Raw genomic sequence first — 26442 nt, forward strand, 5'->3', positions numbered from 1 at the left:
TGAACAAATGCCAAAAGACAAACAACTAGGAAAGTTGTTATTGAGAGTCCTTGAAAAGTCCTGGCTCACTCTATGCATCAACTGAAAAGCTCAAAATTTCAGTCCACTCCAAATACTCATAGCCAGAGATTTGAAAAGTAGAAAGGAACAGGTTAGCAGTCAAAAGCTACAGAAATGCTGGACCTCCCTTTTAAGAGATGCAGGTAAGAGAATTTGCTAGTGAACAGAAGCAAATTAATTTAAACTTTTTATTATCAAGGAAAAATAACACACTATTTCCCTGAAGAGCTCAACATAATCATCACTATAAAGATTTCTATATATAAAGCAGAAATTTAATTGAAAGCATCCTAGCGTACTTCTTCACCATTCTATATATTCTGTCATTCCTGCTCATAAAGATAACTCTAAAAACCAAAAGCTTCTTTATTCATGGTGGGATTCTCCTCTGCTTTATACAGCAAGCGACAATCTATCACTGAAGAGTGCACAACTGAAAATAACCATTGGCAAGAAACAGTAGGTATTGTCAGAGAATTCTCTGACCACAAAATTGAAATACTTTTCTACCTAACCATGAACACAGCTGGTGTGAAACAAATAACTCAAAGATAAAAATTGATTATGATTCTGATGAAAACATTTTAGGATAGCAAATAAAGGACAAAACTAAAGATTCAGTTTAAATTTGCTTACAACCATGACCCAACAGATGCACACCTCACAGTTTAAAGCCAAACTAACAGTAATTTATTCCTGTAGTTTATTCAACTTTACAAAAGTTGGGCTTTTTTGCCAAATCACCTATTTAAAAAAAATGCTGTGCTTGTAGATGCTGCTCCACAAGTCATTATCCTTGACTGATAACAAGGGAAACACATTCCTACCCTAACATCTAACCTACTTCTACAGTAAGGCTATTATTTTGAAAATCCTTAAAGGTATCTGTGTTACAAAAAATGTATTTACACTTTAGTAGTATGTTTTATGAAGTAAAAAAAAAAAATCTGCATTTGAAGGTATGTGCACATCTATATTTTGAGAATTTGAAAATTCTTCATATATTTAACATTACAGTAGTGAACAAACAGCCAAGACATTTTTTGAAACATTTTCCTTTATTTATGCATTGCAAACACATCTGTACATCATGTGCTTTAATGTTATTAACTCCAGTTTTGTGACAATAAGTCAGGCATAGTTCTTCATTTCTCATATGCTTAACCCAAATACCCAGTTCTAAAAAAAAAAACCCCAAAACAACAAACCACCAAAACAACTCCCAACAACAAAAAATATCAGGGTGCTGACTGTGTAACTATTCAGATAACAGCACCTCCTGTTTAAGTGATTATTGCCTTCAGCTGCTATCTCTTCCATACATTTCTTTTCAGGAGTTACTATCACTTCACATCTTCCAGTTTTATTGTGGTCAGTTGGTCATCTGACCACTCCTTAAGTTAACTTGTGTCAAAATTACCAGACTTAAGAGAAACTTACTAGAAGTACTAAGATCATTTTGAGAAGGAAGAAATAGCTACACACAGTTATAACAGCAAACCAGGGTCACGGGTCAACAAACAATAGCCTCAGAAAGAGATGACAAGCACTGAAAGGTGGGAAGCTCTTAAACCACCTCAGCTGCACTCAAACGTGGCTCATGTCTACAATCACACATTTGGAGGCAGAACAAGCTTCACTTACAGCCAGCTCCACTGGGAGAGCCCTAAATAACAACACCGATTTACAATAATGAAAGAAAAGCTCAGGACAGTCAGGCAGTAGCCTTTGTGAAAGCCAGCATCAACTGCAAGCCTACCTTTGACTCTGCATCTTAAGGAAGAACCAAGACGTACGTGGAGCATCAACACCCACCTGCACACACAATAACCACCTCCAACCAATTAATTCAAGCTGCAGGCTACGGAGAAGCCTCCCAAGGCAGGGTTACAAAGCACTGCCTTTGAACAGGGGCAGTATTTTCCCCTCGCGGCTTCCTAGAGCAAGGGCAGGGATCTTCCAGGCTCAGGTGCCTGCCCCGCGCCCTCTCCCGCCGCGGAGCAACAAGAGCCCAGCACAGGCCTCCGAGCCCGGAGCCACCCCCACGTGTGCGGGGGACGCGGCCGCAGCGGACAGAGCGGGCCCGCGACGCGCGCTGCCCGCCGGAGCGTTGGCGCGAAGGCTCGGAGCGGCTCAGGTAGCCCCTCCCCCGCCGCCGTCCCCAGCCCCGCCCCGCGAGGGGGATGGAGGGGGCCGCGGCCGGCCTGGCGCTGGGAAGAGGAAGCGGGGAAACGCGCTCGGGCGGCGGCGGCGGCGGGCGGGGTCACGAACTCTGACCTTTCACAGGGGCACGGCACACAAAACAAAACACCACCCCACCCCCCGCGCGGCCCCGTAATACAGACCCGGCCCCCCCCTTCCCCTCCGCGGACCCCGTTAGCCCCCTCACCGCCGCCGCCCTCACGGGGGGAGGGAGGGCCGCTGCTGGGCACCGTCACCCAACACCGGCCCGCCTGGGCCCGGGTCAGGGTCACCGCCAGGGCACGTTTGGCGCCAATTCTTGAGGTAAAAATCGTTTTTTAAAATTGAGGCGGCCCGGTTGGGTTTCTTTCGTTGGGGCCAGGAAGAGGGAGGGGGCGCGGGGAGGTGGCATCGGGGCCCTGTTTGGGACACCCCCGCGAGCGGCAAAGGGGAGGGGTAACGCTCGGTTTAAGGGGAGGGGGGATTTCAAGGCTCCGGTGTTTTGCTGGTAAGCGAGAACCAGCCGTGCTGCAAGGCTGGCCTACAGCTCCTGGAGGGAGAGAGAGAGAACACCATTGTGAGGTGCTGGGTTGATCCGGTGCGGGAGTCCCGTTGCGGAGCCGCTGGGCTGGAATGCGGGCAGTCTGAGGTCGGAGCCGGTCCGGTCTCGGTGAGAGCAGTCTGCTGTCCGGGGGGTCGCAGGGGCGATGGTCGCGGCGATGACGAGCTCGGGACACGGACACAGAGACAGAAGATGGAGTCTGAGCGGGCGGAGGCGGCGGCTTGAACCCGACCCTTTTACCTTTGCCACCGGGAGGGCGGAGGGGAGGGGGCGGCGGGTACTTTGCATACGGGGCTGAGACCGCCGCCATCTTACCGGCCGCTTCCCTACTGCCATGCCCGGGCCTCTCATAGCCTGACATAAGGCTGTACCGGAGGGGAGGGGGAGGGGACCTAATGGCGGCGGCAGCAGCCCCGCCTGGGAGTTGGCCGCCCGCCAGCGCCGCCATCTTGTGCTTAGTCGCGTCCCTCGAGTGTTTTCCCTCTTGCTCGAGAGGCGGGGCCACCGGCCTTACAGGCCGTTCCCTCAGCCAATCGGTGACGTGTGTGGGAGTGTTGCATCTTTGATGAGGTCACTGGTTGGAACGGAAGGTGGGGGGTGTGGTTTCATGGCGCGCGGGGCCAGCTGCTTGCAGGCTCTTCAGCGGCGGGCCGCGAAGTGCGCCGTAGCCAACGGGGGCAGGCGGCGAGGCCGCGGGAAGGAGGCTGCTGTTGGGTTCGGTGCGACCCAGGCGTGTCTGAGGCGTTGGAGCTGTTGCTGTCCAGGGCTCTGACCTCGTTATTTTCCGTCGTGTCAACTGTTGCAAGGATTCTGGCTGGCTTCCTGGCACAGTGACGTTGTAACAGAGGTTCCCGGCAGAGTCTAACCTGCGAGCCCTGCCTTTCCTGTGTCCTCCAGACTCCTGATGAGAAACGTAGTGGCCTGCTCCTCGATGTAGCTGAGTCAAGCATGCAACGTGAAGAACCCTGTTTCCTTAAGACAAAGGAACAAATTTTGTTAAGTTTGAATTCGGCCTTTTGCCACATCATTTTAGTAGGGCCATACCCATAGAATACCTCAAATGGCGTGTATGACTTTATTCTGAGATTTCACTACAACTTAGGGAGACATTAATGGGTTTATGCCATATTTTGGACAGCAGTGTATCTACATGTACTGAGTTGGCTACCACCCCATTACATTATTTTCCTGGTGCTCCAGGTACCTCCTTGTAGTTTTTAAGTTCCACCTTTTTTGTTAGTTTTGGGGATTATTTTTTTTTCCTTATGAACTCTGCTGCTCAAGAATGTTGCTAGGAAGCTGATTTTTGCCTTGTGTCATGTTCTGGGAGTCAACACCATTAACAAGCTCATTTGGCATGGTTTTGTGTGGTCTCTGCGCTTCCAATTGAATTTGATCAGATAGCCTCAGCTTACTGCTGTTTTCAGAAGGTTGAAAGTACAAAACACCTTTGTGGATAACACCACCAACAGAAAATCTGTCAGAGCCATGCCACAGCAAAGACTTCATTGGGTCTTAGAAAGGTATTATGAACAAAATATCTCATCCTCAGGGCTTTCTTCATCTTAAAGCATTGAGAAAACATCATGTTATGAGCATATGGTTATCTTCCTTGCTGAACATAAAAAATAATTTAAAATAAGAGAAAACACTGAAAAGGAATTAATGAACAACTGAGAAACCCTCCATAAGCTGCAGTATCAAATGGGTGTGGTGGAAGTGGTTCGTAAGCTTACTATGCAAGTTGAACACTTGAATAAAAATGACAAGCTGTATGAAAAACTAGCATAAATATTCTCATAGGGAATGTCTCAACTTTGTGCATTGTTATGAGTAGTCTTCCGTTGACATATACAAAACAGTTTTCACATTTAATTTAACACAATGTGATTTAATCTTTCTAATTTAATGAATTTTGACATTTTCAACATTAGCTTTGTAGAATTTGCATTTGAATGGGGGGTGTTGGTGTTAGAGATATGTATGCCTTTTTCTGTTACACGTTTTGATATTGTTCTTAGTATGTTTTAATTTATGTGAAATGATTGCTTTGCAAGTACCAACAGAAGGTTTTCAATAAAATATCAAATGGGCCAGCATTCAGGAATGCCTTTTCATTACCTACACCTGGGTCAAAATCAGAACTCTGGCTCTGTAATGAGCAAGTCAATTAAAAACCGAATATGTGAATTTGAAATCTTAATTAAATTGGAGACATGCAGCCCTATAATGATCATTAAAAATATATTAGAAGTACTTTTTCTTGTTTCTTCCTTTTCCTATTCACTTTTTCTTTTTCTTTCTTTTTTTTTTTAAACCCTGAAGAGTGTGAAGTTGAAGATACAGTCAGTCACAATAGGATAAAACAATTCAGCAGTATTTTCTCCTCAGAGTGATAATGCTATCACATTACAGTAAAAAAAAATAGATAATAGAAAATACATTTTAGGTCTGACAATTTATTTCCCTTATTGTGCAAGATTACCATAAGAATATGGATGGACATGGCGGTTTGACAGAATGATTCGATAAAAATTTGCTCAAAACAGCATTCTTGCTGTTTCCTTGTTCGGCATATAATGTAGAAGCAGTTCAACTGTAAGGTTTCTCTTCTCTTGAGTTGAGGAAAGAGCCTTAGAGATCTGTGAATTCTGCAAACTGCATCAGTAGTTGACACTCAAATTAGTCCTTTCTCATTTATGAAATTAACATCTCATCTCTGCAGCTGAAATAATAGAGTAAAAATAGTATATTAGAGGCTTTATAAAGTAAAATAATAACTATGTGTCTTAGCTTTTTGAAGAGTATGGTTCCAGTATGCATGTACTGTATATATATGTGCGCATACATGTATCCATGCTATATTTTCTTATTTGTCAGATACATTAAACAGTATTGTAAATTATCAAAAAGTCATATAAGAGCTTTCTTTAATAATAACAAAAAACCCTAACTTTTGTGCCTGATGGAAGTTGCTGGCATCTTTTCAAACAGGTTCTCTAATGATCTTGCTTCACCATGGCAACCAATATGGAGGTGCTGGCTCAGCAGGTAGTGGAGACTCAGCAGGTGGCTGAGGTGAGTGACAGATGATATCACAACAGTTGGTATATGAGCTTTGGAAATGAAAAACATATTAGGGAGTCCTTGCTGTTTACAGTTAAGCACAAATGAAATAGAAAGTCTTTATAGAACAGTATTGCATTACACTTGAGGACAAACAAGAAACAAGTGCAACTAATATGTGGTTTGTTTACCTTACTTCATTCTGGTGGCCCCCATACTAGAAATGCAAGTACGAAATTCATCATGAGCTATAGAGAAACTTGGCTGTATTATGTGTTGTTTAAAAAATTAATTAAAAAAATCAGGTCATTTGATCATAAGCTTGACCATTTTGGACATGAAAGGTTTCTGCTTATCTCTTGAGTTGTCATCTAAATCCAAAACAGAGTTTGAAGTTACCTGTTTTACTTATGCGCTATATTGAATTTACAGTAGAGTGATTAATTTAAATCAGGCTTTATATTTTCTGCCTACATGTATGAGAAAAAGAGCACAAAATCTGCTTAAAGTGATATTAAGTGGTGTCCTGTCTTGATGTATATTCACTGAAGCTTGGATGCTCCACAGCTAAAATGTCTAAATCGACTCATAAACACTGAAACTGCATGTAACCATGGCCATAGAAAATAACCTATTTACCTCCTTCAGTATGCAAACTTCAGTCAAAAAGGCTAGAATTTTTGTCTATTTAAAATAATTTGATTTAATATTCTCAAATTTACTGTGATTTATCATGTGATTACATAATTAAGGGGTTTAATAAATAACAAAGGGCAAGTAGGCTAAGAGACCTCTGTAGTCAAGGCCACTTTTCAGACATCAGTTTGGGGGTTTTTTTGACCTATTGAACTAAGATTACACCTGGTTATTAAAAAATATTTTTAGTTCAAGAAGAAGTTCTGTACGTGAAGGAAATATGCGTGTCATTGTGTTTTCAGAAATGGATTGGAGATTACCTACTTAGAGCAATTTTTTTCTAAAAAAATTTGGTTCTCTTTAAATAGTGTGGAAAATGGCCTACTGAGTATCCTGGAAATAACATCTAAGGAGTAGTTTTAAAAAAACTCTAAAATTTCACACTGAAAACTGACAAGGGAATTTTTACTCTAGTTTGCTATACCAGGTATCAATTTGGCAAGCTGCATTTTTTAAAAAGCACTTCCAAACAAACTTGGAAATAAAAACCTGTAATGGAAATACTGGCAAACCTTATACTATTTTGGTAGAACTTGAGTGCTGTAATCACATCTAAGGCACATAAAATATGTGACATTTGTAATTCCTCGTGCAGGAAATGCACCGTGGTAACATAGTGTGATGGTTGTATCTTGCCACTGGAAAGATCGCTCCATCTCAAGAGTGTATGAAGCTCTGTGATTTCTTCTTGGCCGGTGGGTAAATAGAGGGCTTCATCTCTTTATAGTATTCAACTCCTTAAATTATATGCCTGTCCACACCATGAAAACTTTGTTCATGAAAAAACAGTTATAAGCAGTATTATTTCATTAAGAACTAATTAATGCTATGACCATGTTAACGTTATTTCTTTATGAATGGCTGGCTGCCTGCTATTTGTGTCTTCAGTCAGATACAGTTTTTAATACAGGTGAATACATTACTAGTTTTCTTGAAGTATGCTAAAATTCTATATTTGTACTTACTTTTTCTCAGAGAAAATATAACATGAAACTTGGCACTGGCCTTAAAAAATGAGAGGCTTTTTCAGAATATCCTGTTTTTTATTGATGAAAATTAAATGGAAGGAGAGAAAGAGTCATGAATCATGCACTGAATTTTGAGTTATGAATTATGAGAGATGAATTGCAAACAGGATAACTTAAGGCAAATATTGGCAAGTTTAGCTCTATCTGCATAATTTTTTCAACATAATTGCCACATACGTAGTGATGGGTTTATTGAGAACTATGTATGATGCCAAGCACCAAATCAGACTGCCATGCAAGTAGGCCATATGTTGTTTTTATTTCTTGAGTAATAGTTCATCAGGTGTGTTTTCCATGAAACTGCGAGTGTATCACAGAAGTTAATGAGTGGACTCCAGTATTGAATGTATTTTTGTACTTATTCTATTTTTAGGACTTTGTAAAATTGTCCTTGTAATGGTTTCAGATGGTTTCACTGCTGTTGCTTGCTTCTGCTTTATAGCAGTGTTGCTTGTTGCATTTTTCCAACTGCTTCTTTCTGAATAGATTGGGTGCGAGTGTTCCATTTGTAGTGTCTGCAGTTGCCTTTACTTACAGTTCATGAGATCGGAGAACAGAGAGCAGCTATGGTTATGAAGTGGAGATTTATTTCCTGTGCAGTGCCTTAGGTTTTAATGCAGAGTTTTTAAACAGAACTGTCACTGTGGGGAGAAGTAAGGGCCATTTCCTCTCCAACATCAACTCTGATGTGACCAGGAAGAACTTTTAGTAGTTCCTAAAACTGCACCCTTCCAGTTCCATGACAGCCACAAACTATTCCCAGTGCATCCTTTTTCTCTGTCAGAGGCTGCAGGGAGAGAGTCACAGGAGATGACTCTATTGAGCCCTGTGCTTACGGGGATCTTGTTTAAGCCAGTTGCATTGCTGGAGAATTTCAGTTGGTTTTGATATCCTCAGTGCCCTAATAAGAATCTGTCAAAACATTGGGCCTTTCTGAAAGTATGTTTTGCCACGGGACTGAAGAAATACTGGATATCTTTGTCACAGAAAGTATTTTCTTGACCCTTTTCAGATCCCTCTGACACATTACATCAGCATTCAGCAATTTAAAGTCCAGATGAAGCACAGTGTGTTGATAGAGGAGAGTAGACACACTGCTATTCCAATGGGTTAAGTTTTGCTTTGTTATAAGAATTAATGATGTGTAACATAAGGCCATTTATGCTTAATATTTTTTTATTATCATTGGCCATTTTCTCACTTCTGCATGAATTTTCAACGTGGAGTTTTGATGCTGAGTCTTCTCAAACAATTTTTAGTTCAAATATAGCTTTTCTCAAGTTACTGTTAATTGCATAAAACCTAGACATACTGTCAGCCTGAGAGGTATCTCACACGAAGTGCATATTGGAGTAATGAGATCCTACATGGCTTATGCAATTTGGCAGCTTCTGAATTCAAGAATGTTACCAGATGTGGTTTAGCTGCTTGTGTAATATAGGTACTGAGGTGTTATAGAATCATTTTGGTTGGAAAAGACCTTTAAGATCATTGGGTCCAACCGTTAACCTATCACTGCCAGTCCAGCCTCTAAACCATGTTCCTAAGCACCACATCTACACATCTTTTAAATACCTCCAGGGATGGTGACTCAACCACTTCCCTGGGCAGCCTGTTCCAGTGATTGATAACCCTTTCAGTGAAGAAATTTTGTATTTGTAAGACATAGTCTGTGATTTTTGTTTAGGATGCAGATATGCCAAGAATTGCAGCTGCTTCCATGACTGTTGCCTTCATATGTCTCATACAAGATCTCGCACCAACATCCTGTTAGGGTAGTCAAACTGCAGATGAGTTCTTCTGTGGTGGATCTGAATTTTATCTGCTGTTCTACAAAGGGCCCAAGTGGTCAGGACAGTTAATGCCAAAGAGTATCACTGAAACAATTTTTAGATATGTCTTACATCTGTGAAATAAACGTATTTGGACATTTCCAGGCAATACATACATTTTTCATAAAAGCCTATTATTAATTTCATAGCTAAAGAAGTTAATTAGGAAAAATATCTCTAGAAAAACAAGTCTTTCTGATTTGATACGTAGCATTTTTTTGTGGTGTAAAACTTAGTACTATATTTTCATTGAAATTCTTTAACTGTTTTATGAGAGAAAAATTGTAAAAATAGTTTAAATTTCTGGATGCATTTGGTTTATGATTGCTTAACTATGCCTTACTTTAATTTCTATTATCTTTTCTATAATATTAATAATACCTCTGAAATTGGTTTACACTCACTGAGAACTGACCAGTGTATTCAAGCAATACAATTACTTTGGCTTTTAGTGGCGTGAATATAGGAAATGTTCTACTTCAGTTAGAGAAGCTTAGAGGCTTTAAAAATTCCTCCACTATGTAACTGATTGATTGTTCCTTCAGTATATTTCTCAAATGCTCCTTTCATCATCAATGTGGTAGTGGGGAAATAAGCTATAGAAAGTATTGAAATTTTGATTAGTAAGTACAGAAATTTATCAGATATATAGATATGCTCATACCTACACACATAGATGTATACATACACTATGGGCTAGTTAGTTTAGTAAATTAGCATGTGACTTGACTATATGGCTATGAAGAAACTATTTATTTCAAAGGACATAAAAATAATGAAATGTCTAGAGAAGCTTAGCTTCAAACTCCGATTTTATGTCTACATGTATATATTTTTTTATATACCTGTATATCGGAAATTTAATATAATATGATTGCAACTAAAATGCAGAATTAAAGTGAACTACCGAAAAAAACCCTAGGAAAAAATAACTATACATATACAATTTTATATAAATAGATTTTTATGTATATAAAATGACAAAATGTTGAATAAATGAAACAGAAGCCAAATTTGATTTTGTCAGCCTTCAAAATGCCAAATACTTGTTTTTAGTTTAATGACGAAAAAAGCAAGACAGTAGATATGTATGCTTCTAAGTGTATTTTTATATTTCTTGAGCTTTGTGCAGATCCTCTGTGTCATTTAATGCACGTCATAATTAATTAATTTATATACACTTCAGCATATGAAATTATTGCTAGTGATATTTGTTGGTTTGAGAGCCCACACAAATGCAGTCCTCTGCCAATGGGCAAACAGAGCAGTCAATTCTCTGTGCTATGCCACTTGTCTTCAGCTTCTCTCTTGCAGTGGTATACCAGAAGTGCATTTGGCATGCTTCATGAAATTGTTTTGTTCTCCCAGTCTGTCTACATATAACTAATGTTTGCAATGTGAGTGCTAAAATGAAAATATCAGTTGCATCCTCATGGACTTTTAAGGAAATCACACAGTAGTTAAGCATGAAATGTTTTCAGTCTGTACCAGACAGGATTGGTTAGTGCTCTGAATCTGAAAACTACTAATGTAGTACTAACTACATTAGTACACTATAGTTGATATAGTTGATAGGTTTTGTATTTTATTTCAAATTTCGATTACTTTTCTAGCTTGTCTTTTGATTCAGAAAACAAGCAACTTTTAGTCTTTGTTTTCTTACTGTGTGTTTTTGTATCACTTCTGCTTAAGCGTTACGAGGATTCGCCTTCTCTTTGCAATACAGCTATTCCAAACATTAGAATTGGAATGTCTACTTCCGAACAGAGGGTTATGTAGTGACAAAGTGCTGTTATATTCAGGATTTGTTTTTTGTCTCAGGAAAGACAGCTGCTAATCAGGTATCATAAATGTCTTTCCTGAATGAATTGGACAAGTAAAAGCCTAGAGTGACAAGGTTATGAAGTGTGGTGTCAGATAATAAGCACAAGGAAAATCCAACTAAAATTTCACTGGATTTTCTCAAGTTTTAGGTATAACACTTTCCCCAACACTAGATCACAATTAGTTGACCTAACATTTACATTGTACCCATGCTGTAAATACACTTCTGTAGTTACAGTAGTTGTACAATAGATAATTGTGTTTTCAAGTAAAAATTGTGTGTTTCAAGTAAAGAGCCTAATTTCAATAGCAAGCACATTTCTGTGCTAAGATTAGGAGTCCTTGAAGTTAAAATAAAATACCAGTGCTACTTAAAGACACCTAAATCATGCATTTGTTGCATAAGGCTTTGCAGTGGAATCCCACTGCATTCAAGTTTACTGTTGTAAAACTTGTCAAGTACATGGTCGTTTTTCCCAAAACTTCACATACCATAACTTTAATAAATTTAACTTACTAAGAATTTAAAAATGTTTTCTGTTTTCACCCATTTGTCAGCCTTCACTGCAGCCTCATATGAATGTTTTGGGTTTGGAATTTAAGCTAATTAATCACACGTGTGTCATGAACTTACTGTGTGAATTCTTAAGTGTATTGAGAATGATTATGCTACTTCACATTTGAGGCCCCTGAAGTAGTTTAGAAATGCCTATGTTCCTTTGAATATATTAGCTTAATGAACTTTAAGGCTAAAGGTGCTCCACAGGGAATGTGGTGGATTTTCCTTTCAATTTTGCTGATTCGAAAATAATTCAAGACACAGGCAAACTCTTTTCTCAGATTTCATTTTGTTGTTTTACAGTTCACAGAGAGTGAGCAGGTTGAGGGGCTTAAGAACAGAGTACAGGGGGAGGGGAAGCTTGATAACCTGGGACTATCTTCCCCAGATAAAATTATTCTTACTATTAGAGAAACTCCTTCAGCAGCTGGCAAAACAGCAGGAACACATTGATTCTGCTTCCTTGGTTACAGGGAATGATAGCGCACTTGACCTTCAGAGGAACAGGGTCACAGAGAGGGCATTTTAAAACAATACTGGCTGCTTTCTGTGATTGGAATCCTCAGTAATGGAGACCGGATGAAAATATCTGTGATCTGACTAAAAGTGACCTCAACATTTCTCTTGGATTGTTTTGCCCTCAGAGGTTTGCTGAGGAAAAATGTAAATAAGACTGCAGGAAGAATTTGACACTGTAAGTACTAGAATCTGTACAGTGTACAGCTATGGAGCTCGAGGAAGCAAGCAGTACTAAGTGTATTAAAACAGATTATTTTTCCTCTGTCTCTTAAAGTAAGTGTATTTGATGCATTTTGTGTAGGGAAATTAGGGGGTTTTGAGCTATCTTTTACACTGTATGTATTACTTTCTATGTCTAAGTCATAGTGGTTACTTTTAAATGATTATTGATTAAGCCTCTGTAAAATGTGGTGCACTGAAGTTTTCTATGATATACGGCCTACTTTGTTTCTTTCCTCACCTCTTGAAGGTGAAGTCTCATTTGAGACACTTTCCAGTCTTAAAGAAATTAAAGTGTATTTAATTTTTTAAAACACATTTTAGAATTACAGCGATGCACTATCATTGACTTTGGAGGACTAGGTTTTTGCACAACTTCCAAAGCAGTTGCTTTAAACATGATACAGGTTTCATGGTGTCAAGTTTCTTCTGAACAACAGATTAGAATAGTCAATGTTATGTTTAATCCTGTAAGTGTACCTAATATAATGCTAAACTGCATTATCTTTCTGATATGAGTATCTAGATGCCATTTGCTTTCAGAATACTTTGATTCAATTTATTTGGGAGTCTAGTTAATGATAGCTTAATTCTTCACATAGTATTTATATAAGCTGCCTGAAGTTAACCTTGTAAATATCTGATAGAACTTCCCTAGTGTTGCATATTCTCGGCCTTCTATTCCTTTTTTTTTTTAAATATTTTTACTTAAGAAGTCAAATTTGTTGCAGTTGACTGGGTAGGACCATAATAAAGCATCACATTTATCCATTCTTGTCCTTTCTAGGTGTGTGACAATGCTCAAGGTAGAAATTTAGCTGTCAAACAAAATGACAGAAGATTCGTTTTTTCCTCCCTCTTGTAAATTGTGTATTTCAAAAAATATGTTCCCTTTTTGCATTTGATTTATTTACCATAGTGGCGGTTCTGCTGTCAACCAACGGCATGTGTATTCAGTCTGGAAAATGAGATTTTTAGTAGCAGTCAGAAATTTAAAGCTGTTCTTATTCCACTGAGTATTAAGTAGGCAAGCCTGAAAAGAAGGTAAAATTTTGCGTTTTAGAGTCCTACACCATCCTGAGTATACATGCATGTTAATAAGAGTGTAAAAATAAATGATATGTATACACTGACGTGTTTATTGGTATTAAACAAATTATTCTCCATTGGTGCTCCATATCTTCTCAGCCAAGAGGAGACTAAAATATTGTCTATTTTCAGTTTATTGAATATATGTTCTTGAATATTTAAACATGAAAATTACATATCAGCATATAATGGCAGCTGGTCTCAAACTTACCCAACTTTATAGAGAATTCACTGTTAGACTTAAGATAACCAACTAGTCATGCAGTGAGTATGAGAAATAACTCCTATTAAAGGAGACTGGAGTAGATCAGTAAAAATAACCTTTATATCAGGATGTGGTCTATTCTATAAAAATTGAGAAAGTGTTTTAAAGCATAAAGCACTAGTTTTCATATTGACATAGTATCTGGAACCAATGTTGTACACTAGGATCCCTTTACAGCAGGAAATTTACAAACCCAGGGAAAAAAGAAATGGTTGTTTAGTCCTAAAGTGTTTGCAGAAGAATTTCAGTGCAGTTACCGTATATATTATAGAATCATAGAATAGTTTGGGTTGGAAGGGACCTCAAAGATCATCTAGTTCCAACCCCCTGCCGTGGGCAGGGACACCCTTCACTAGACCAGGTTGCCCAAACCCTCATCCAACCTGGTCTTAAACACTTCCAGGGATGGGGCCTCCACAACCTCTCTGGGCAACCTGTTCCAGTGCCTCACCACTCTAACAGTAAAGAAATTCTTTCTAACATCTACTCTAAATCAACCCTCCTTTAGTTTAAACCCATTACCCCTTGTCCTGTCACTACACTCCCTGATAAACAGTCCCTCTCCATCTTTCCTGTAGGCCCCTTCAGGTACTGGAAGGCCGCAATTAGATCTCCCCGGAGCCGCCTTTTCTCCAGGCTGAACAACCCCAGCTCTCTCAGCCTGTCTTCATAGGGAGAGGTGCTCCAGCCCTCTGATCAACTTCATGGCCCTCTTCTGGACTCTGTCCAACAGCTCAATGTCTCTCCTGTACTGGGGACCCCAGAGCTGGACGCAGTACTCCAGGTGGGGTCTCACAAGCATGGAGTAAAGGGGCAGAATCTCCTCCCTCGGCCTGCTGGTCAGGCCTCTTTTGATGCAGCCCAGGACACGGCTGGCTTTCTGGGCTGCAAGCGCACGCTGCCGGCTCATGTTGAGCTTCTCATCAATCAGTACCCCCAAGCCCTTCTCCTCGGGGCTGCTTTCAATCCCTTCCCCACCCAGCCTGTAGCTGTGCTTGGGATTGCACTGACCCATGTGCAGGACCTTGCACTTGGCCTTGTTGAACTTCATGCGGTTCGCACGGGCCCACCTGTCAGGGTCCCTCTGGATGGCATCCCTTCCCTCCAACGTGTTGATCACACCACACAGCTTGGTGTCGTCAGCAAACTTGCTGAGGGTGCACTCAATCCCGCTGTCCATGTCGCTGACGAAGACGTTAAACAGTGCCGGTCCCAGTACTGACCCCTGAGGAGCACCACTTGTCACTGTTCTCCACTTGGACATTGAGCCATTGACCACAACTCTTTGAGTGCAACCATCCAGCCAATTCCTTATCAGCCTAGTGGTCCATCCATCGAATCCATGTCTCTCCAGTTTAGAGACAAGGATGTCGTGTGGGACAGCGTCAAATGCTTTGCACATATACTGCCATTCTTTTTATAAGCTGCTATTGAACAACATGGAAAAATAGATCTATTTATTTCCAAGCTGCCTGCAGTGCATTGTGGTGTAAAGTTTGAAGATGCTTCAAAGAAAGGCTAAGGCTTCTATAATTGAAGGTGGAAGAATTGAAAAACAGTTTTAAAAGATCTTTTTGCTCTAATTTAGAACTTTTAAAGGATGCATAGCTTAGATAATAATTTGACATGGAAGATAAGACATTGTTCAAATGTGTCCTCAAAGCATCTTGATTCTGGGAGTCGTCTTTTCTTTTTCTCACCTAGGTATCTTGTTTTCTGCTGCTGGATACCTTGTATCATCCGATAATTAGAAGATTCTACTATTTGTACATCTCTCCTATTTTCCTCACCATGCAACTTTTGTGACTTGTGTATTAAAGATAATTAGAGATAGTGTGCTTGTTTTAAGTTTTTCTTTTACAGTATATGGGACTACTTATGGTACAGGCAATAGGAGAGTAGTATGGCTTCATTAAGTGCTGTGTATTTTAACACCTTCACTTCCCTAAAGAGACTGCAGTAAATTTTCCTTGCTATTCAAACTGTTTTTTTCTTTCTTTACATCACAAATGAACTACATTGTATATTAGGAAAGCTTAGAAAATTAAAATTGTTCCATGTTAAATAATGTCTAAATTGACACTACCCTGTTCTCCAGCTATATAGGTTTTGATAAACAAATCATTCCAAGACTGTTTAAAAGAGTATTTAATAAAAACAACTTGTGAGCTTCCTGGTTTTGGCCACATGTCACTGCAGATACTAACCACTAATTTGATACTCTCAAATTCCCATATAGAATGCAAGTATTATAATCAGTCATACACTAAACACAGTCCTATAGATTCTGTGGGACAATGTAAATGACTTAGGGGGTATTTATGAAAACCCAAATTATTGTTTACAATCACAATTTACAATACAAAATTATGAAATTATCAAAATGTAAAATCTGTTTTAAAATGTACATAAGATTTATTTAGCATTAGGCAGACTTACATAAAAATCTAGGCTGCTAAGTCATTGACATTATAGAACATTTTTCCAAAGAACAGAGTTTTGGCCTATGTGCATTGTTTTCAAGTAAGTAGTTAAACTAAGTGTAGAAGTAATCAGTAGTGCCATATTCTGTTTATTCTTTTTATAAAGTACATCACTGCGGTATTTTATTCCAATTGAAATGGAATTTCTGTATAAATTTATATTGCGTTGTAAGAATTTACAGGGCTTGTTATTCAGATATGCTGCATGTGTAAAATTTGCTGTCAGCAGTCTTTTAAATATTACTGTGTTTGTCAATCATTTTATATAATAACTTTCAATAAAGAATGTGACTGAAAAAAATACCCATGTTGTTGACTGTGGACAGTAATGTCACCTCTGGAGTTGCTGTAGTGTACATCAACATACAAGTGTCTTGTGTGCACTAACAGTTGTTCAAATATTTTTGCAACTTTTTTAAAAATACTGGTGAACATATGCAGGGTATGGCTTTAGAACCAAATTATCTCCTTTGGTTTAGTTTTTTCACAAGAGTTGAGCCATGTCATGGGCTAGTAACTTGTAAAATGTACCAAGAAAGCAGAGTTTTTTGTAATGAGTATGGCACAAATAAACATATGTGATTTTCTTCTAAGTTACTGTATTAGAAGTAGCAGAATGATTTAGGTTTCCCTCTTGAAAACAAACAAACGAAAAGAGATCTGGAACGAACCATGTTGTAATTCTTCAAGAACTTCCAGGATAATTTTGATATACGTTGGTTTGATTTTGTTCGGTTAAGCCAAATTTTTTGTGTGGTAACGTTCCAAATTAAGAATGGCAAAAATGCATCTACCAATAGTGAAAAAATACATATAGACATCTACATCTGCAGATACTTCTCTGTGTAAAGAGTGATATAATAGCTTCATTTCATATTTATATCTGAAAAAAACCCAATAATACTAAATAGGGTACTTCTTATATGCATCTGTATAACCCAAGCTTAATAAAAATGGGATTGAATGGCTGTGGGGAGTGACAAGCAGTAACTTTCTGCCTGTGAGCTGACCGTAAGGACCATAATACAAGTGCTTCATCTATACTACAATTACAATTATTAAGAAGGAGCAATTAGTACTAACAGTTGCATCAATAAATCTGAGGATGAACAAGCACAAAGTCTAAATATGCACAACTGTAAAATTATGTGTGAACATTGCCAATGTCATATCCCTTCTGTAAACAGAAGATAAAGGCTGTCAAGCCAATATTACCTTGCATGTTTAATTTAACATTTAACAGTTTTGCTCTGAAAATAGCTATGCAAGGGGTGTTTTTCAGGCTTTTTCTAGGTATTCAGAACTAGATTTGCATTATAGTTTGGTGCTCTAAAATGGTATGGAATAGAACAAGAAACAATAGGTTCAGTTGTAGTGCCAAATTTAATTTGTCATGCTAGTGAAGTCCTCACTAGAATAACAGGCATTAACCACATACACCTGAATACATGCTGAATATATTGGTGATCTGTTGGAGCATAGATTCCAGAAAAAAATCCGCACCACTCTGAAGTAGAAGAACAGAAATTGGGGGACAATAAAAAGGCAGAGAGGATATGAGAACACTGAAGAACTGGAATTCTAATTTATTCTACTGTCTAAAACACAGATATCCAGATAACCAGCCATCTTAATTTTAACTTTTTTACTTTAAAAACATTGGACAGGTAAAATTGTTCTTCTACTTGAAAAATGAAATTGCTGTTTTCTCTAAGTGAGCTGTATAGACATCACACTTTTAGAAGGCTTCATAGATGAAATAAGGTCAGAGACATAAAAACTAAAGGCCAGTTTTGTCAGGTAGGAGTTCTGTGTACTCTTCCAGCAAATTCTGTATATCTCTTGTTCCATATATGTTCCTGGGGTTGAGGACATTTTTAGGGGCCAGAGAAAGCTTTCTAAATTTGGGTTACCTGAAAATTAAAAAAGTAGTTAATAAAATACTTTAAAATTATTAAAAGGTGAAACACTTAACATTATACATTATTGTGTATATGGTGTATTTTGTTTTTACAGAAGCAAAAATGAGGCAAATTTAAGTTGAAAAATTTAAGTTGAAAGTTGAAAAAAGTCTTTTTGCATTTCAGTAAACTGAAGGATCACATAGTAATCATCCAGTGATTTATTTGGGGTGGGATGATGGTTTGGTTTTGTGGTTTTGGTCATCTATCAGATTCATTCTGTTCCCCCAAAAAAGCCAATATTCTGATAATTCATTGAAAACAAGTTTTTTTAGTGACTGTAATCTTTCCAGTAAATATAGAATCCATGCTATAGGGCCATCTGGTCTTTAAGAAATACATGTATTTTTAAAAGTGTTTTACTGTAACAGTAAATTAAAATTCTGTACATTATTTACAGGTGCAAACTGTTCAGACTTCACTATCTGAATCTCCAGTGATGACCAGCCCTTCCCAACGTATCCAGATAATTTCCACAGACTCCTCTGTAGCTTCACCACAACGCATTCAGGTAAAAAACTATTGATTAAGTAACTAACTATTACATCATCTTTTTTGTCTCCTCCTCCCACTTAGGTTTATGCAAAAGCATAATAAAGTCTGTGGGAGACTTCCTTAAATTTTGTGAGAACAGATCATTTTAGTGCAAACTAAAATTCTTATTTCTCCTTCAGTGTGTATTTGGTGATGACTAGTTGGCTGTATATAATAATTGCATTGATGATGTAGTCAGTGAGGAGTATTTGCAGAGGTTAAACTTAGCCTATGTATACAACTCTCCTGAGCTTTAGCCATCACAAATGTGCAGACATGGTCAACAGAACACCTAAGATCATCTCCAAGGGCATTCCTCTCTCTGCCGTATTTAGGAGCCAGTGGGAGGCTAGCCTGTTCAGGATAAAGTTAGCCTTTGGGAATACTACACAGTGGGTTGTTGTTACTGATAGATAATATAAAGATACCATTAATGTATCAGAATGTATGCAGTGACAAATGAAATAAGAATTGTTTAGTAGTAATGTTACTAGAGTGTTGCAGTACTGCAACACCGAGCTTTTGCCCTCCTCAACCTTGTTCTGTGCCAGTACAATACTCCCATGTACTCCTGCCAGAGGTGGTGCTGGAGAAGAGGATCTTGTACTCCAGGGCATTTGGAACACTCCTGGTAATGCAGCCTCCAGGATGGACTCTTCTTGGGATATGTCTTGATCAGGGTGGGTGGGTACTGCCCCTCTGAACAGCGCTGAAAACACTTTTTAAAATATTTTGACATTGTCATTATACTTACTATACATGATACAAGTTTTTCTGTAATGTTATTTTCAGAGATTCAAATCACAGCATGTATAATGATGTGCATTGTTAGTTTTTTCTTATGAACCTAAATATCACTTCTTAGCCAGCCTAATTTTTTAATTATTTATTATCAGTGCTTATCCATGAAAAATTACAAAGTCTCTATGATTTTTTTTATAGACAGCATCAAGGAGATGTTCTTCAGTTATCAGCAACATTTAGCTATGCATTTTATCTAAGATGTTATTCCTTAAAGTTATCAACAAAAGGTGTAATCAGACAGCCTTCTTGTTTCACATGCTGATTCTCAAAATTCTGTTATGATGGAAGGTTTCTATTTTTCATACAGTTGTCTGGTAACATAATCTCTATTTTGCCTGGTAGAGTAACAATACCAATATGTATTAATATTTCATTGCAAGGTAGATGTTCTCACAATATGTATAATTGAAGCATACTGAATATTCAGCATTCATAAGGCAGGTATTTACATTGTAACTTCTGTTCAATTCTGCAAAATAATCTACCTCCTTGTATCACTGATACTTCTGGGAAAAAAAAAACCAAAACCAAAAAAACCCTACGACTCCATGATGAAGGAGAATACTAGGATGAGAAAAGAGTATTTCTGCTTCCTCAAAACAAATACAGGCAATAATCATAGTGGTGTTAGTTATAATCCAAAATTAGATTTCACTGTGAATTGTCCCATTAGTTAAGATCTATATAAAAATGATGGAGGCTGAAGAAATCTCAGCAGGGAAAACTCTGAGGAGCTTAACAACTTAACAGTTTAAAAGAATGGGACTGAGGGGTAATGATTGTCCTTTAATCTTTGAACTTCTTTGGAGCTTTGTGTTTGTAGACTTCATGCACTTGCATGTTTATGCGTATGAGACCTAAAATGGCTTACTCTGTTCTGTAAATATAAGAATCTAAAGAGTCCCTGAAAAGCTCTGTTTTGTCCAAAATTCAATAGTAGGCTGGCTTCATCCCCAGCTTTGAGTACCATTTCCTTTGTGCAGGTTTCTTTAGGTTTGTAATCACAAAATGTGAGATTAATCTTTTCTGAAGAGTTTCTGGAAAATCTGGAAAAATCATCAGCTCTGTAATTCAGCTCCTGCTTTAGGTAGTTCTAAAGCCTTTTTAAGGCATTCTAGCTTAGTAAAACTGTTAGCATAGTCTTATTAAACTACTAGCATATGTGTTACTTTCTGTAAGACATACTACACAAAAAGGACATGACAACTAGATAAAAAGTCTACGTAATCAAAATTAAGGAAATAAATGCACGGTTATTATGACACCTATACAGTCAATTTAATAGGAATATCAGTGTGTGTAAATTCACTTCACATTTTATTATCAGTAGTAGTTTTAACTCTGACATTAAGCCAAATACGTAAATGAATTATATCAAGATAGCTTTCGTAGCCAGGTGTATACAAAATGAATACAAATCTTGAGTTTATACCACTATACTTTTTTTGTCAGCTGGAGTAATTTTTAATTTAATGTTCTTATAAGTGATCTGGAGGTAGGAGTTGAATGTACATTAAGGAAGTTCGCTGATTATACTAAATTAGGAGGAGCTTTGATCTCCCTAGATGGTAGAGAGACCTTACAGAGAGATCTGGATATACTGGAGAGCTGGGCAGTCGCCAACCGCATGAAATTTAACAAGAGCAAGTGAGCAATTTAACATGAAAAGGCTGAGGGGTGACCTCATCGCAGTCTACACCTTCCTCAAAAGGGGCAGCGGAAGCAGGGGTGCCAATCTCTCTCTGGTGACCAGTGACAGGACACGAGGAAATGGAATGAAGCTGCATCAGGAGAAGTTCAGATTGGACATTAGGAAAAGGTTCTTCGCTTAGAGGGCAGTTGGTCCCTGGAACAGGCTCCTCAGTGTCACAGCACCAAGCCTATCAGAGTTCAGGGAGCATCTGGACAATGCTCTTAGTCATATGGTTTAGTGTTAGGAAGTCCTGCGAGGAGCAGGGAGTTGGACTTGATGAACCTTATGGGTCCCTTCCAACTCAAGATACTCTATGAAATTTCTGTGATGCTGTCTCACTAGGCAGAGTATACCGTGCACATATACCTACCATGCATCAGCTGCAGTCCTTAACGTTACATTTTGTTCTTATTCTGTCTGGGATCCACTATATCTAACTCCTTTTGAACAGTTAAATGTGATTTCAAGATCTTCCCACATCTCTTCATTATTAACGATATCAAGCTCTCACTTTTCACAACTCTGTCTAGTATTTTCCGTCTATGCGGTAGGTATGCAGACATATATGTATATATATTTGGTTTGATTTTCTTGTTTTGCACTTAAGTAGGTAGCTGCAATAACTTTGCACCAAAGTAATAAATGTACAAATAGAAAAATAATAAATAACAAAGTTATCAGAGAGAGTATCATATAATCCTGAGACAGAATGAAAGGCTTTAAAACATAAAGTTTACTGTGGCTCGTAAAATTCTTCAATGTGTTTTACAGATTGTGACAGATCAGCAAACAGGTCAAAAAATCCAAATAGTCACAGCAGTGGACTCAGCTGTGTCTCCAAAGCAACAGTTTATTTTAGCCAGTCCAGATGGAACTGGTGCAGGAAAGGTGATATTGGCAGCACCTGAGACATCGAATGCCAAACAGCTTATCTTTACCACCACGGACAACATTGTGCCAGGCAGAATTCAGGTAAACATAGTAATTGAGATAGACAATAGATTTTTCTTTTTCAGTTTTTGATTTTTAGTTTATTTAAGTCTATAATTGCTTTAACACAAATTGCAATGGTTTTCTAAAGATCTAATCACATGGATTAGACCATACTAATTGTAGGCTTCATTATTCAATCATAAATCCTCCTATCTTCATGTTCCTCATGCATTCCATTGCACTCATCACCCCTTGTGTGTTCTCATCAAAATTCTAAAGACATAAGCAAATACATAAGATGGTGCTTGTGAGGAGTGCCAGGATTTCAGATTGTCTGTTCAAGATTCACAGATATACAGAGATACAAGTCACCCAAGCAAACTTAGGTTCACAATGCAGTATCAAGATATTGCAGTAAAAGCTCTTTGGAGCAGAAGCTGTCCTCTATTATAGTTGCTTATGGGTCTTGAGCATAATCCAGACCAACGAGAGCTTTGCAAAACAAATTATATAAACAATTATCTGTCTCTAGTGAAATTTGAGATTTCTTCCTAGCATTCTTAAAAAAAAGTGCCTGCTCCCTATTGCTACTGTTACAATAGAGAATATTTTACAGGGAGAAGTATCATTTTTACATAAATATTTGAAAAATTTTATTAATGGTCTTTTAAAATTTATTTTACTATGCTAAATGGATTATCTGATGTTACAGAGGGACAGGGTTTTTTATTTTTCTGTGTTAAGTGGAATGTTCTGAACAGAAGTTTTGGAATCCAAGGCCTTTGGAAGCTAAACGGTTTCTGTAATGAATCTCAGCTTCAGGCTATCCCCTCTGAACCGTATACCCCTAATAGCTAGAGAAGGGGTAGAGGCAAGAGCATTGGAAATACAAACATCCTTGGCTAAAATATAGCAACTGTTTGAGAGTTAATGGCAAGAAGGGAAGAATACTGTTGAGTGCACTAGTGAGGAAACTTATTTGTACTGAACAAAGCTAGGCGTTTTATTTGGAATTTGTTTTGCTATGACTGTTTCAACAGTCTCACTGTTGACAGTAAAAAGTCTCATTAATTTGCATTTTATACTACTTACTTTCATTCCACATATCATACTTATTCTCAAATTCAGCCACCTCTTCCAAGTTGATACACCAATCTTGTTCTGTAGGCAAAGCTCCTTACTTTCATGTCAGAAGAAATAGTGGCTAATTACCTCTTTTTGTTCTGGAATTTTGTTTTAGATAGTGACAGACTCTGCTTCTGTGGAACGTTTGCTGGGAAAAGCTGATGTTCAGAGGCCCCAAGTAGTTGAATATTGCGTAGTCTGTGGCGATAAAGCATCAGGTAAGGAAGCGTAGGAAGTAGTATTAAAGAAACTTGATTGAAAGGATGACTGGGATGAAGGGAGGAGGTTTCATGTATTTTAGCTGATTTTAGCTATGCTGATGGCAAAAGTAATCGACTCTAAAATGAAAAAAGAAGCTAACAAATTCAAATTCTATTGAATTTTCATATTCAAATTTTATTGTAAAATTACTTACATTTTGAAAGTACTCAAACTCTTAACTTGTATGTCCTTTTGATGTATCCTGTAATCTGTAACAGCAGATAGAATTGCATCTGTATTTGTCCAGAGTGGGAACTACCACTTCACAGGCCTCTTATTCAGAAATAGGCTTAGCCTTCCTCTCTTCTCTTCACTTTCCCACCAAAACATCCTGACAATAGGTAAATAAGAAACATCCTGTAAGACTTTAACAATGCTTTCATGGTCCAAAATGATGGTAAGAATACAAAATAAATTTAATAGGGTGACTTTTACAATGTTTTACTTGCTTAAGATAAATATGCTGAAATATAAATAATTTCCATCTGATAACAATATATATGTTTCCTAGGTCGTCACTATGGTGCTGTCAGTTGTGAGGGATGCAAAGGTTTCTTTAAAAGGAGTGTGAGAAAGAATTTGACCTACAGTTGTCGTAGCAACCAGGACTGTATCATCAATAAACACCATCGGAATCGCTGCCAGTTTTGTAGGCTTAAGAAATGTCTAGAGATGGGCATGAAAATGGAATGTGAGTGTTAAGTACTCAATGTGATACTGTGCCTACCTAATAATAAATATCTGGACTACTACTTTTTTAGTGTGTTCTCTCCATTTTGGTGTATGTTGCTTGAAGGAAGCAGAACTTTTGGCAGCCAAAGCATCTTTCATCATACCTTTCTTTCATCACCATCTTACGTCTGAGATGCAGTAGCGATTTGTTTTGAACCATGTATCATACTGCTGTAGTCTTTGAGGAGCCCAGTCAGAGCCTCCCTTAGAATGCATGTTACAAACACAGTGTATGTTTATAATACACAATATTTTAACATGGATGGACGTAAATCTGAGTCTGATGTTCCATGTTCAGAATCTGCTTTCCTTCTGGTTTATTTTTGCTGCTTTTTCATCCAGTGATAGAAAGTAGTTGATGTCCTTTTTTTTTCTTTTTAATTTTTAAATTAATTTGGTCATTTGTGAGCATTGTATTATGAGGCATTGTATAAAACTGTCATATTTTAAACAATACACTTTCATGTTTGTATGCGGTGCTTCATACAGTTCCAGTGCTAGCATCCAAACACCTCTTTCAATCTATTTTGTTTCCAATCTATAGCACCTCTGCTTCTTCAGTCCAGCACTTCGTGAAGCCTATTATCTGGTTGTTTTGTGATAAATTTATGGAGAATATAAGGTGAAGCAACAAATACTTTTATTTTTCTGCTCTGATTTAGGCAGGATAAGTTCCAACCACTGAGTTCAAGGGAGAAAGAACTTTAAGCTGTAAATAGGGAGATCTTTGTTGTATTTGCACTGTGGAACTCGAGACCTGTAGTGATGATTGTTGTGCTTTGCACACACTGTGCTGAGCAAAGGGGGAGACATTTGTACAAGAGAAACTGCTGCATTACCAGAAGCTAAACCTTTCTTCTCCCAGTATGATTAGGATATATGCTCACTGGACTGGGCATTGGGTCAGGTTTCTGATTAATATTTATGTATCCACTAAGCCAACAAAATGGATATACCTACTTTTAAGCCCCTAAATTTTGATGACCGTAACAATACTAGCAAAAATAAAATCAGGAGCTAAATAACTTCCTGGTTATGTGGATAGAGGGAGAGACATCCATGTATTTTACTGTTACATTCAAAAGGGCTGTAGAGGAGGGTGGAATTTTTTTGTTTGTTAATAATGTTAATCTTCTAGAGCAATAACCACTGTATGACTGATTGGTACAATGAATAGCACAGAAATATTATCTCCATTTATACTATGCCTTACATTTGCAAAGTGTGTGAGAATTAATATTAGTACAACAGTTTTAAAAATCCTTTGTATTATCCTCAAAGTCTTTTATTCATTTTATTATCCTCATTTTCATGTGAAAAATCGATGCAGTCTAATGTTATGCCAAGCTATAGAGGAGTTTGTAAAGTTTAGTGGCTTAGATTCCAGAAAACTTTCTGTAATCTGAATAATAATAATAATAATAATATTATCATAAAGATATTATTAACCTTAATATTATAAAGATGCACTTTTCACTTCCTTTAAAATTACAAAGTTACTGTTTCTTACTATTTCTATTAAATGATTTACCACACTTTATTGGCACATTGGAGACTGAGCTTGTTTTCTTCAAGTTATCAAGTAGAAATATTTTAAATTCTGAAAAGATTAGTTTTGGAACACCGTTCCCTAACTGGGTGAAATGAATGGATGTGAGTGAATTGCATATCATGCAGAGACTCGTCTTCCAGGGAATTAACTTGCATCTCTCACATAACTTGCCTGTCTTGACTTTTTCTGGGTTTGCATTGTTTTGAATCATCCACAGTATGACTGCATCTAGTATTTAGGTACAGCTTTACCTGTAAAAAACAAATGAGTAAACAATTTGAAAACACATTTTGCAGAATGTTCCATCTTGTTAAATGCCAATGAAATAGCAAGCTTTGACTCCAGTTCAGCAAAACGTAAAGCAAATGATCAATCTGTGACTTTCTTAGTTAAAATGTCCATAATCACAGGTATAGTAAAATTGGAGTCTGTTTCTTCAGTCTTCATATTAAATTTCCAGTTTT

General features: G+C 37.9%; 1 protein-coding gene across 15 annotated transcripts in view; it reads left to right on the top strand.

Moving 5' to 3' along the window:
* Window positions 1–1929: 1929 nt before the first annotated feature.
* Window positions 1930–26442, top strand: part of NR2C2 (nuclear receptor subfamily 2 group C member 2) — a 46567-nt gene continuing 22054 nt past the window's right edge. For 4 of the 15 annotated variants that reach the window (XM_054837905.1, XM_054837909.1, XM_054837908.1 and 1 more), the window contains exons 1-6: window positions 3131–4326; window positions 5798–5881; window positions 18745–18855; window positions 22147–22347; window positions 23549–23651; window positions 24206–24385. In XM_054837905.1, coding sequence (XP_054693880.1) covers window positions 5822–5881; window positions 18745–18855; window positions 22147–22347; window positions 23549–23651; window positions 24206–24385 — 655 coding nt within the window. In that variant the 5' untranslated portion in view covers window positions 3131–4326; window positions 5798–5821. Of the gene's footprint in view, window positions 2566–2750; window positions 2912–3128; window positions 4327–5797; window positions 5882–7160; window positions 7261–12289; window positions 12503–18744; window positions 18856–22146; window positions 22348–23548; window positions 23652–24205; window positions 24386–26442 lie in introns of those variants that run through there. The other 11 variants (XM_054837899.1, XM_054837901.1, XM_054837903.1 and 8 more) reach the window with 11 other exon arrangements.

The sequence above is a fragment of the Grus americana genome, chromosome 11 (genome assembly GCF_028858705.1).
Source record: "Grus americana isolate bGruAme1 chromosome 11, bGruAme1.mat, whole genome shotgun sequence".
Classification (NCBI taxonomy): Eukaryota; Metazoa; Chordata; class Aves; order Gruiformes; family Gruidae; genus Grus; species Grus americana.